This window comes from Lepisosteus platostomus, chromosome 20 (assembly GCF_059453375.1).
Source record: "Lepisosteus platostomus isolate fLepPlt1 chromosome 20, fLepPlt1.hap1, whole genome shotgun sequence".
In the NCBI taxonomy this organism is placed as follows: domain Eukaryota; kingdom Metazoa; phylum Chordata; class Actinopteri; order Semionotiformes; family Lepisosteidae; genus Lepisosteus; species Lepisosteus platostomus.
In genome coordinates this window covers 4,947,501-4,960,324 of record NC_142630.1, presented here as the reverse complement: position 1 = coordinate 4,960,324, position 12,824 = coordinate 4,947,501, and the positions used below count along the sequence as shown (strand labels likewise).

Below are 12,824 nucleotides of genomic sequence, written 5' to 3'. Positions count from 1 at the left end.
AAAACAGACTTAAAGGGCTGACTGGTCTCCTCTCATTTGTAACCTTTTTGAGTTTCCTCTGTTGTTCTGCAGATAATGTCAAATGTATTAAATACTATTTTTAGAGCCTACGGCTCTGGTTGCAGAGAACATGCTGGGAAATGCCGACTCCACTGTTTTCTTTCTACTTCTTCCCATCACTGACAATGACATAATCTTCAGAAATCTAGATGCCTGCTCCCCTCCAAATGTGCTGTTTATACATTATGTCACCCAGTTTCCGGTCTGCTGTAATATACCACAAAGCCGAGATTTTTAAAATGGCCCTTTACCTTTTGTTAAAAGAGATACAATCGTTAGAAAGGGGATTTCTGTTAACTGTTGCACCTCAGAGCACTGGATACGAAGGGGGGTGTTGTGGAGCCCCTAGGGATACAGCATTGATCAGGTGTGTGTAGAATGCAATATTCTGGTCTACACAGTACTAATAAAACCAGTATGAAAAGATACTAAAGATCTCTTTACAGCAGATCTTTCTTTAGCTTTAAAATTAGACTTCTTTTTTGGTGGCAAAAAAGTATGTTACCAATTCCATGCACTGTGGCACCTCAAACTGCTTCAATTAAAGTGTAGCATGGTTTTCCTAAATGTGAAGCACTTCACAGTTACTGGTGAGGTAATTTCCGGGTGCACTACTTCAGAGGGAAAAAAATCAGATCTGCATCATGGTTTAGCTTTACAAATACAAAACAGCATTCCTTCTGGGGAATCTGGCAGTATCCTGAGAACATGATTAACGCTGACCTTGTATCAGTCTGAGTCATCTAATTGGGGATAAATTTAATTTGCACTCTGGTGATGTGGGCTGTTTGTCCACTGCAAATCTTTGCATGTTAGTCATTATTTGTTTCCTCTGATAGATCAGATATTGGATACTAATAAAAGCCTTTTTGCTGGGCTCTCTACTTTTGAACCACTGATTTCACTTGAATTACAAATACTCTGAGATTGTTCTCCGTTCGTTTCTCCGAAATTAACAGATTACACGTTTAATTATATTATTCAGTCTGATGTTCTATCATTAGTGCCTTAACGTTCTCGTTTACCGAGACCGATGATAAATTCAAAGCAATAGTGTGGATATTTAACAGCAACAGAGCAAAAAAAAAAAGCCACACCCAAAAAACAGCCCCTCCCTGCGAGAGGCTGGTTAAACGTCTTACGGCTAAAGAAGAGCCGATAGCTACTTGTTTAAGCGTCTAAAGCCATAAGCTTTGCTCAGCACCCAAACCCCTCGTGTAAACTATACATTCCAAAACTGTGCCAGCTTGAGCTAGCTGGAATTTCAGTAAATCGTGCTGGCAGCTGTTTTTTTCTGTCAGAAATCAAAACAAGGCATGAGACCAGCCAGGTCAAATTCTAAGCAGTATATGGTCTTAAAACGCAAGAAGCACAATCCTCCTTAAAACAATTCAACCACGTGAAAAGTGCCAACTGGGACATTTGCCAGCCTACACAGCAGTACCAAAGGTATCGAATAACAAACTTGTCCAATTAATAACTAAATCAAATTACCATACGACAAGCTGTTACCAATATAAATCGACTTGGTGGTCTAATGTACTGCCACGAGTTCCACCAGCCTATTAGATCATGGCAACAAAGCCCAAACACTGCAAAACGAGATTCTCTGCCCATCGGATCCTAAACTGGTTAATATATAGAACTGCTCGTGCAGGTGTCTCATTTAAAAACTAAAGTCATGGGACCCTCGTATTAACAAACGTGACACTGTTTTGTTGAGAGCAGCCTCGAACGAACGAGTCACTGGGAAAGCAAGAGTAAATATCTACAGGGATCATAAAAAAACAGCGATTAACTGCAACTGCTTTGTGTCGCGAACACAACAAAAGGAGAAGGGTAAAAAGATACCTGATATACGGGCTAGCAGCTGCCAGGATGTTCTTCTGGACTGGTATCTCTTCACCGTCGAGGACCAGAACTGCGTCTTGGAAACATTTTTCTTGACGGAACGAGCGGAGGGCCCGGAGCAGTTTCGTGGAGTGCTGTGGGTCCGACACGACAGAACCGGCGCTCGCACCCGACTCGGACATAACACAGCCACGCACGCCGCTCGGTTCCGAAGAAAACCCGGACGCGATCGATGACAAGATGGGGAAATGTTTTTCACAGCGCCCTTCTTTGAGCCCTTTAGGTTTTTTAACAAAACAGCGGGAGAAAAAAAAATAACGGAAAACTCGCTGTGTTTTCAAAAGTTCGGGTTAATATATTACTTTTCAAAGTTTTCCTTATGTGCGTTTCAGCCGTCCTTCGTCAAACGCTCCAGGACCCAGTCCGTACCAACACGCTTTTTCGTCAAAAATTCAATGTGTGGAAAAGCTGTGCTTTCCAGCAGTAATCTCGGCGTTATGCAATTCTTAGCTTCTCGGCGGCCTGTATACTCCTTTTGCAAAATCTACCTGACCGGTCTTGTTTTTAGACAACGTCATTTTTCAGCGCCAGCCTAAACCCGCATTCCCTCCCATCTCCAAGCGGATGTAAACAATCTTTCAACTTCCGCCGACAGCGGCCTCGGTTCCCCCCCGCTGCCGTATTTTCACAGAAAGACGCGCAGCTGTGGTTGTGCAGCCCATGGACAAATGTGAAAGCATAGCGTAAATGTAATGGCTTCAACGCACGGTATTCTGGGGTTTAAATCTTCCTCCCCCTTTCAAGAAATCCTTTCCTCTAAGGATACCCCCCCCCAACGTAAGCATAATATCACACTTGCGTTAAGAATTGACATAAGTAATGATATTCATTTAATAAAAAATCTTAAATGCAGAACTGTATGCCATACGCTGCCATGAAGGTATTCTACGGGCTCGCTTTTTACCAATGTTGATTTTACAACATACTTAGGATGAGGTTTTCTTTTTTGGTAAAGGCTTTGTCAACGTTTGCAAGGTGCCCTAACGGTGACTGAAGACATCCAGGTACCCCGTATCATTGGTTTGAACCTATTGAACTTTCTGTAGGACAGCCGGCTTCCTGCTAATACTACGGGCAGGAGCTGTATAGTACAATGTCCTGACAGAATACAATAGCGCCTGGGGCATTAAATCGATTAGTTTACCCATTGGTACGGCTAAATATGTGGTCATATTCTGAAACAATCACCTTCTTCATTAGAGCCGTGAGATATGTAACGAACAAAAAATGACATTACACCTATATCAACAGTCCTTTGTAATGGTCTCTATTGTATGTACATCTTACTCATTTGAATTTTATTAACGGCACTGGCAGAGTATTTCTAAGACAAGTGTAAAAAAAAAAATCTAAACCTCAGGAAACCTCGTTTGCCAGATCCATAAAAAGTATATCGTGTTCTCTTGGAATCTGCTTTGTAAGACCAATCGGGTTTCTGCTTTAACCTCCTCCGTTACTGGATCCAGCGTTTATCTGATTGCCTGCAGCACAGTTCGGCGTTGGTGCTACAGATCTGATTGAAATTGACTTTACACTGAGAACAGTCTCTAAAGCATGTTCAAGCGTATCTCTGTTACAGTTATACCAGCGGTTGAATAATGCGGGTTTTCAATAACGTTAATTGGAATCCACTCTTTACTGCGAAGACATACAAGCACGTTTTATGTTATTGGTTACAAATGTGCTGTTTATCGTGAAGGATAGCCAACGTTGGTCAAACACTTGCCATTTCTTCAAAAGATTTGAGCCAACACTCAATCCATTATCAAGCACTTTACCTAAAAGCAACGTTTAGACGCTCAGCCACAAACTTTTTTCCACAACGAGACGAAATTATCTGAAAAATTCACAAAGCAACAGATCAAATGTAATCTGAATTGCTGAATTACTTTTGTCCTTTTAAAACTTCTGAAGGACATGGGAGCTTCAACACCATTCCCAGAGGGCCTCCGTCTCTCAGGATGTATCGATAACCATTAAATCAACATTTGCATGCCTTCAAACAATTTAATTGCGAGCAAAATAACCAAATGATTTGTTAAATTTCTTGAAGCACAAATCCCCCCATCCTTCAAAAAGCCAGAATTTCTTCAACACACATTTCTTGATTATTTTATCAGCTACGTCTGAGAGATGCCATTTAGTAGAAATTGATGATTTGGAGACCCTTCGATTCATTTCTGATATGAATTACTCAACTAATTATTTAGATAACACGTGAAATTGTCTTTTTAGGTCTTACTCAGTTGACAGATTAAGTTCGAAATCCAGCAAGACCTTTGCCGTTGAGATGCCCCACTCTGATACGGTAACTGTTTTAAACGTGGTTTTCGGGTTATGACAACGGCCCCATTAAGTGAAAGGTTAGGTATGTGGATATTTGAAATTACCTAAAATTTGGAAACCTAATTACCTAAAAAACTGGAAGCGTACAAGAAAGTGGGAGAAACGCGGGCAATAAATTATAATCAACAGCAGATTGTCCTTATTTGGTGATGGGGTTGTCTGCAGCAACGTTCCCTTTTCACTTTAAAAGTAATGTACTGTTACAAAAAAGATTCTGTTCACCAATATTTCGCCATCTTAGTTTTTTAAGAACCCCGTTTTTGCAGGAAAGCTCCACGAATCCGATCTGCCTTTGATTGAAAGGCAGTCTGTCTGTAACAGGCAGGGCACACACACGCACACTCCCGTGTGTGGGTCAATTTGGAGACATCAGTTAACCTGGGTAGGATGTTCGTCTGATCGGCGTGTGTTTTCTACGGACACATGCTACCCAGGTTAACTGATGTCTCTTAACTGACCCACATACGAGAGTGTGCGTGTGTGTGCCCTGCCTGTTACAAACAGTCTGCCTTTCAATCCGGGGTGAAGTACCGATTTGTGCTTTGTGCCTGCCTGTATAGGCTCTGGTGACCTTCTAAGGATTAAAGCGCGGAAAATGGAAGGTTGTGTGCTTGATACTGCAAATTTATTTTATTAACAATATTATACTTAATATGTATTATTAATAATGTAATTATTTGTGATTTTATTAGATTTCAACTGAACAACATGGATACATTCCACTAGAGGGCAACACAGACACACAACAAAACAAATGAGAGACTCGCAGGAGTGGTGCTGTATTACAATCCATCTCCAGGTGGAGCCAGAGACTCAATCCTTAACAAGGATTAAACTTGTATTCGTTTTACATCCATGATGATTTTATAATAAAACATTTGCGGGTTTCTCAGACTTCAATTATTTCGTGATGTATATAAGTTTCGTTTGCAATTAAAGTTACTAAATTCAACGTCGCGTTGAAATGCTCTATAAACGATTGGGAAAGAAAAGAGCTGGATTATTTTTCTATCGATACATGTAAATCCGAAACGGCGCTAGCTGGACTGCTATATTGCAAACAGATTTACTACCAAATTAGATGAACCCTGCTTGGACTTTATTAAGGGCGGGCATATACAGTGTATGTAAAGACGGATACGAAAAAGAGCATGTTGGTTACAATATCGTTCCACGTAAGATATTTTAAGGTTTATTTTTCTTTTTTTTTCAGGAAAATGTTTTTATTAGCACTGAACCATATGTTTTTCGGTTTATACTGACACAATGTCCTGGACATAAATACAAAGCGGAGACTAACATTTCTTTAAAAGCTCAAAACATGTCAAAATGTTGAGCAGACCTGTGAAAGGTCATGAAAGACTAACTTTCAAAGGCAGGAGCAGGAATAAGGTCGTTCTTAACAAGGATTTTTTTTTCTCAGATTTTACTTTTTTTTTCTCCAAAATTTAATTTTATAGCCAGAACAACAGTATCCGAAAATGTTTTTCAAGATACAATCCTCATGTTTTTACCAGAAACAGCACTGAAGTCGTTTTCTGGCGTTAAACATGTTTCAAAGCAGTATTTGTATTCGCTCTATCTTAAGCACTACTTAAAGCAACGAAGGACCGCAGGTATGATTGAGGCATTTCTTGATATTGAGAACGTGTCTCGGATGTACAGTACCCAGCTGGAATTTTCCATTATTACAAACATTAAATACTGTGAAGTAAAGTAAAATATTTATTTTAAATATCTTTCTTTACAAAGCCTGCGATGCGAATTATTATAGAATTTGTAAGTTTTGTGGTATGAAAAAGCGCCGTCTCTTCTTTGAAAACTAAAGACTCGTTATTTATTAGTTTATTCTTTATTTATTTTTTGTTTCTGTTTTATTGTTTAAAAAACAATAACGTTGAACAATAATATTAACAGCTTGTTATATAAATATCTATTTTAATATATTCATACAATTTTACAAAAATATTCCTTTATATATATTTACATTTTCAAAAATATATTTGGCTACTGTTAATAATATTTTGCAGTTATAGGACATTTTTCCGTTTTAATATGCTCATTATAAGACGTAAACACGAAAGTAACTTCGTAAAGTAAATCCGTACTAGTTCTGCATTATCAGTAAAGGAGAGGAAAAAGTTCTGAATACCCTTCTGTACATGTATGTCAACATACAGTACAACACTTTGTGTTTTTAGATTACAAGTAAGCATACGACATGCTACGTACCTGGGTTATAAACATTATATCAAAAATATTTTCAATTAACTAACTTTTCTTGATATAGAGATGTGTATTCGTTTTACTAACGGCTTCAAAACCACTAAAAGAAAGAAATGATGCATTTTTCTGTCAGTATATATTTTTTATAAAGCAACTGCAATAATGAAAAAAAGACCGCATTAAAAAGATGTAATTTCTCTACTGTTTCTAGTTTTAATTGAATCCCGTAATTTATGAGACGAGGAAAACGTTTTTGGAATAAAATACGTTCAAGGTGCTCCCAGACGTAAGATATACTGCCCCTTCAGAAACACGTACTATAACATCTACCAATTATTACAAAGCCGTTGATGATATAATGGCACTTAAATTCTGTTACAATAAATAAAACAAAATTAAGACAAATTATTTAGGAAATACCTGCAAAATGGAACAACGAAGATTACGTCTTGTATGCCGTTTTTTAATTAATAAGCTTGCAAATACATTTGTTCTTCTAGCTTTATAAACTAAATATTTCTTAATACATTTTTATATTTTAGTGTGTTACTAGATATGGTGCACTGGAAACCTTTTTAGCTTAAGAGTTTTTTTAAATATTGTTTTAGGCAGGTCCTAGCGCCCAAAGTTTGCGACTCTGCTTTCAGTTTTATTGGTCAAGATATTGGCCAGCTCGTCTCCTATTGGACAGAAGTTTGGAGGAGGGGTGTGGCGACTCTCGAGTAAAAGCACAGCTCACTGAAGGAGTTTTGAAACTTGCCAAATTTGTTTTAGGAGTTTAACTTTACGCTGGCGCTCTGGCACTTAGCTCAATCGGCTATTTTTCTTTAATGTCTATTAAAGAAGCGTGGCGCGGCTAGCCTAGAATTTGCGCAGAACCGGAGAAAATACACGGGAGTTTTGATGCTGAAGGGACTCCCGAGAAAACGAGCTCTTGTAGGTGTAAACCTCTTCGCAGGCTGTTTTTTTTTCTTTCTCTTGATATCCTAGTCACAATTCGGTTTCAGAAGCTCGGTTTACTTTGTGTCTGGAGCACCGATGATGCAAGCACGCTACCCGGTGTCGGATCCCAACGCTCTGGGGGTCGTGCCTTACCTGAGCGAGCAGAGCTACTACCGGACAGCCAGCAGTTATGGTAACATGCCCACTCCAATGAGCGTGTATTCGGGCCATGAGCAGTACACTACCGGCATGACAAGATCCTATGGACCTTACCATCACCAGCAGACTGCTCCCAAGGACTTGGTTAAGCCTCCGTATAGCTACATCGCTCTGATTACAATGGCAATCCAAAATGCTCCCGATAAGAAAATCACACTCAATGGAATTTATCAGTTTATCATGGATCGCTTCCCTTTCTACCGTGAAAATAAACAGGGCTGGCAGAACAGCATACGTCACAACTTATCCCTGAACGAGTGTTTCGTGAAAGTGCCCCGGGATGATAAAAAGCCTGGGAAAGGGAGCTATTGGAGTTTGGACCCGGACTCGTACAACATGTTCGAAAACGGCAGCTTTCTCAGGCGACGAAGGCGGTTCAAGAAAAAGGATTCTGGCCGGGAGAAAGATGAGCGCAGCACCCAGCCCAAGGAGCACGGCAAAATCCAGGGTCCCGCCACGAAAGCCGAGGTGCCCTCTAAAGAGACCCCCGTGGAAAAGAAGATAGTGATCAAGAGCGAGGCCTCCTCTCCAGATATACCTGTCATAACGAAAATGGAGACCATGAGCCCCGACGGCGGCAGCGTGATGCAGGACAGCCCGAGAAGCATGGCTTCCACCCCGTCCGTGTCCACCGAGAGCTCCATACCGGACCACCACACGTCCAGCAGCGGCCTTTCGGGATTCAGCGTTGAGAACATCATGACTTTAAGGTCCTCTCCCCAGGGGGACCTGAGCCCAGTGTCATCGAGCAGGACCGGTATGGTGCCCTCCCTCTCCCTCAGCTACCCTCAGACACAGTCCTCAATTTATAGCCAGGCTTGCACGCAAGGCATGGATTCTAACGCGGGATACCAGTGTAGCATGCGGGCCATGAGCTTGTACACAGGTGAGCGCCATGGACACATGTGCGTGCCGGCTACTTTAGAGGAAGCCTCGGATCATCACAGCGGAGCGACTTCACCGCTGGGCTCCGTGAACCTCGCTGCCAACCAGGAGGGCGTCCTCGCCAACAGTCATCACCAGCAGCCCGGCGTCGGCGGGCAGACAGCCTCGTGGTATCTGAACCACGGAGGGGATCTAAATCACCTTTCGGGACACGGTTTTGGCAACCAGCAACAGACATTCCCCAATGTTCGGGATATGTTCAACCCCCATCGGCTCGGAATCGAGAGCTCAGCCCTCAGCGAACACCAGGTGAGCGGCAACCCGAGCTGTCAGATCCCTTACAGATCCGCTTCTTCCATTTACCGGCACAACAGCCCATACGCGTATGACTGTACGAAGTATTGATTAAAGACCAAAACGTTTGGGTCCGTATTGGGAATCTCTAAACTGTGAACAAAATCTGCACACAGGAATTATGGAAACTTCCAATGAGTGGACACGCGTAAGAAAAAGATTTAAACAAATGTATATAGTGTGTTTTCTGGCGAGCGCACATGTTTGCTCCAAGGATAAGTACTTGAATAATATGTTTTTACAGAGGGGAATATCTGTGACAGAAGTAAGTTATGGACCAAAAGTGTTGTCAAAGTGTTTTACAGTTCTGCATTTAACATCTTTGTGTGCCTTTCCTTTAACAATGACTTCTTCCATCTTATTATGTTTTCTGAGTCTCAAATTACAAATTGGAATGATACTGGCGTTATTACCTTATTTAAAGTTGAGTTCACTGGATTTTGTTTTGTTTTTAAACATAACCCAAATTTATTTTAGTTCCCGATCTCGTCTGTTGCTTTTATCCCCTAAAATATTTCTTCTTGTTATGCTCAGTGTGTGGTTTTGTAAACCAAATAACTAATTTATTTGTGAATACGAATTTACGAATTTCCACCGAATACACCTTTTTCCCCCTTTTTTCTCTCTGGTGTTTTTCAGTATCCCAACCATTCCTTTTCATTTTTACAAGTGACATTTGTAAAAACGTTGAAAATAAATATTTTTCTTTTGCTTGAGAAAATGTCCCCCTACCTTTTCCTACAAAATGAATTCAAAGAAAGATATACAAAACCATTGTAGATCATGTTTATAAAAGCGCCTGAAGGAGTTTGCTTGAAAAAATTAAAGCATTCGATTTCTTCACATGTTATGGTAGACTAGATGAAGTAGGTTTATCTTCTACGAATGAAAAAAAATACATTAAAAAGGAAAACGACGATGTCATTTTTCTCTAAAACGTTTAATTTTGTATGAAGCCTATGCTTTGGATTTTCATTACACTGAAGTGTACTGTGATGGACTGGTGTGTTTTCACACTGTCAGCCAAAGGCCACTATGTTAAGTGTTTATCTGGCATATAATTTGAATTTCTCTGACATTCAAAGCAGAAGATTTCCTAATAATACAACTTGCCATGTTCATCAGTAACAATACATAAATATTTTACAATGTCAATGTTAAATAGAAGCAATGATAAGCCGGAATCCTAAACTTAAATAATAACTATAATTTTAAGTCTTTAGAAATATAATTGAATTAAAACACGTATAATGCACTTCTGCGTACTGTTAGGTCTTAAAAATAAAGCCGACAGAAGAACGGAGTATTGATAATCCTTTAAAATTGTGATCTGGGTTCTTCCAGCCTTTAACAATTGATGTACTAGAATCCCAAAAGGTAAGTTAAGATCACAAAACCCAAAATATAGAGTATATCTTTTTTTTAACAGCTAACTATTGGAAATAGTTTTACAACAATTTGGGCACGTTATTAAACTGTTTGGTATATAATGCTTAACAACAAATAATAATCAACTAATAGCAATATGATAAAACATTAGCTTTTTTTTTAACCGAAGCTTTGCTTGATGTTCTGTTTCCGTCGTAGCCTAAAAACAGACATGGAAAACATATCGGAAAAGTACATATTAAACATACATGAAGAGGACAGAACGCAACGTGAATGTCTCCGATATCCGACTTTCTATAGATGTTAAATAACAGGTTGCTTTTTAACGTTGACGTCTGTCGAATATTCTTTGTACTTCAGCATTTTGTCATTCAGGATTTCAGGATTTAACGGTCCATGCTTTATTCCCAGTCCCTTCAAATTCCCACCTTAATAACTGCTAAATGTTAATAAGGACATTTATGTTGTGTCAATACGCCACCTTCGTTTTCCACGTTTTTACATTTTATGTGCCCGATTGTGTCATCAGTTTTATACATTTAACGTGCACCTATTAGAAACTCGCGATGCGTTTCCCTTCAAGTCATCAGTAACGTTCTAGCTGAAATTTCGCATTTACTCTCGTTTCCTCTGCAGACGTTTAAAAATCGCTGTTCAGGATACGAAATGCAAAAACAAAAAAAAACATTTCAGAGGAAACATCACCGTATCATTTTCTCGATCTTTATTGTTTGTCGCTTTGTTTGCGAAAAGTAAAGAGGTGAAAGACCAAGAAATATTTTACGCTGCGACAATCCATCTTGCTTTGGCAGTATCTGTTTTGCAGTTGCTCGGCAGAAGTCAGTTAGCCGTCTCCGGTTACAGACCTCTCTAACAATTAACCCAATCCTCAAGACAGCTGCTCAAAAGATTTATAGCTGTTAAAACGCCAGTTTTAATAAAAACGTTTACTCGTTATGCCACTGGCATAGAAAAGCGAACAAGAAAAAATCAAAACCCTTTTCGGGCACATCTGAGCACCTCTGAGCCAGACACCCACAGATGTGTGATTTACAAATGTCATTAAAACGCCATGCAGTTTCATCATTTAGCAAGGTATTTGGCTTACAACGTGGACGGTGCCCTTACCTATATTTGTGTGTTTGTACTTTTTATATGGGCAAGGTTCACAATGTTCCCATAATACAAAAATAAATTAATGAATGTATTCTTATATGTAACATTACCTTTCTCTCTATATATAAGCCTCCTAATGATGTCTGTAAAGTCACACTCTTCGCCATGTCGAAAGTAGCCGGAATAAACTGTTGGAACATTTAGTTTACAACCTGAAGAGACTTTGTCTAAGGACCACTGTGTATTTTTTTTCCTTTTTCAAGAGGCGTAGAAGGGGTCGCTGTTGAAGAACTAATATGTCATCTCTTGCAGAATGATCCTATATCATCTACGTCCAATTTATTCTGCATGCGTCTTGGCACATTTTGATTAGTAAATAATACGATTCTCGAAGATTATCAGATACGCTGAGAAAATTGAACAAAAACTACAGATCGACAACAAAAAGTCGCCTTTTTCTGATAATCTAATTTCCTTTGCAAGAGTGACACATTATCATAATGATCATCGAGACTGTCATTTATGTTTCGTTGGTAATTAACCTCGATTAACCCAATTTTAAAAGAGGGTTAAAGAACTACACTGTCGCTCTCCTCACTTGTATCAGAGAAACAACATCAGGTATCCGGCTACAGGAATACGTAAGACGTTTAATTTCCATTTTGATCTCCACAACCTAAGACTTTCAGTAAAATGCGTTAATCACTGCATAAAGAGAGAGCATAATTTAGGACAGGTAGTTTGCGTCACCTGAACTCCTATGTTCACAAATCGACAGACGTATGTCTGTCGATCTGTTCATCCTTATCTTATCTATTAAATGAAATTGAAATGTAATGAATATGAAATGTAATTCACAAGATTTAAATACTCAAAAAACATTTAGTAGTTTAAAACAATACAATCGTGTTAAACAATACAATATACATATATACAAACTTACAAAAATTGTGTTCTAAATGAAAATGTAAACAAAGATAACTTTACTGCACTTTGAATACATGTCTTTCCAACTACCTGAAGAAGGGGTTTTTAATCATGTAAAACGTTTAAACCTTGTATACAATATAAATGACGACTTTCTGCGCCGGGTGAATATGAAGATGTTGGGACCGTAGGAAGTTATCAGGACTGCTGTAAACTTTAATATGCCAGAGCTCATGAGCCGGTCCACTGCCATACAGTATCTACAACCGAGCCACAGTACCACAAAGCCAGTGGGGTCTGGATGTACAGTAAGTGATATACAGTAGAATAGACATCACTTTGTTTTGCTGCATCACGGAACAATATTAGCGCACCGGGAAACGACATCAAACGGGAAAAACATCAAATGAGAAGAAAATGAAGTCTCCTATCAGACAAGTCTTCATATA

At 39.3% G+C, this 12,824-nt stretch overlaps 3 protein-coding genes across 3 annotated transcripts in view; 2 read left to right on the top strand and 1 right to left on the bottom strand.

Annotated features, from left to right (window-relative positions):
- The window catches only part of gan (gigaxonin), a 34,873-nt gene extending 32,263 nt beyond the window's left edge, over positions 1 to 2,610 (bottom strand). Inside the window, exon 1 of the mRNA XM_088613511.1 lies at positions 1,912 to 2,610. Coding sequence (XP_088469637.1) covers positions 1,912 to 2,093 — 182 coding nt within the window. The 5' untranslated portion in view covers positions 2,094 to 2,610. The remainder of the gene's footprint in view (positions 1 to 1,911) is intronic.
- A 4,639-nt stretch (positions 2,611 to 7,249) lies between these two features.
- LOC148644312 (forkhead box protein C2-like) lies at positions 7,250 to 11,669 on the top strand. Its single transcript, XM_088613740.1, has one exon. It carries the CDS (start codon positions 7,582 to 7,584, stop codon positions 8,992 to 8,994), a length of 1,413 nt encoding a protein of 470 aa, XP_088469866.1. The 5' UTR covers positions 7,250 to 7,581; the 3' UTR covers positions 8,995 to 11,669.
- Positions 11,670 to 11,803: 134 nt separating this feature from the next.
- foxl1 (forkhead box L1) overlaps positions 11,804 to 12,824 on the top strand; it is a 6,963-nt gene continuing 5,942 nt past the window's right edge. The window contains exon 1 of the mRNA XM_088613741.1: positions 11,804 to 12,824. This exon is cut by the window's right edge and continues 5,942 nt beyond it. The gene's annotated coding sequence lies outside the window, so the exon portion shown is untranslated.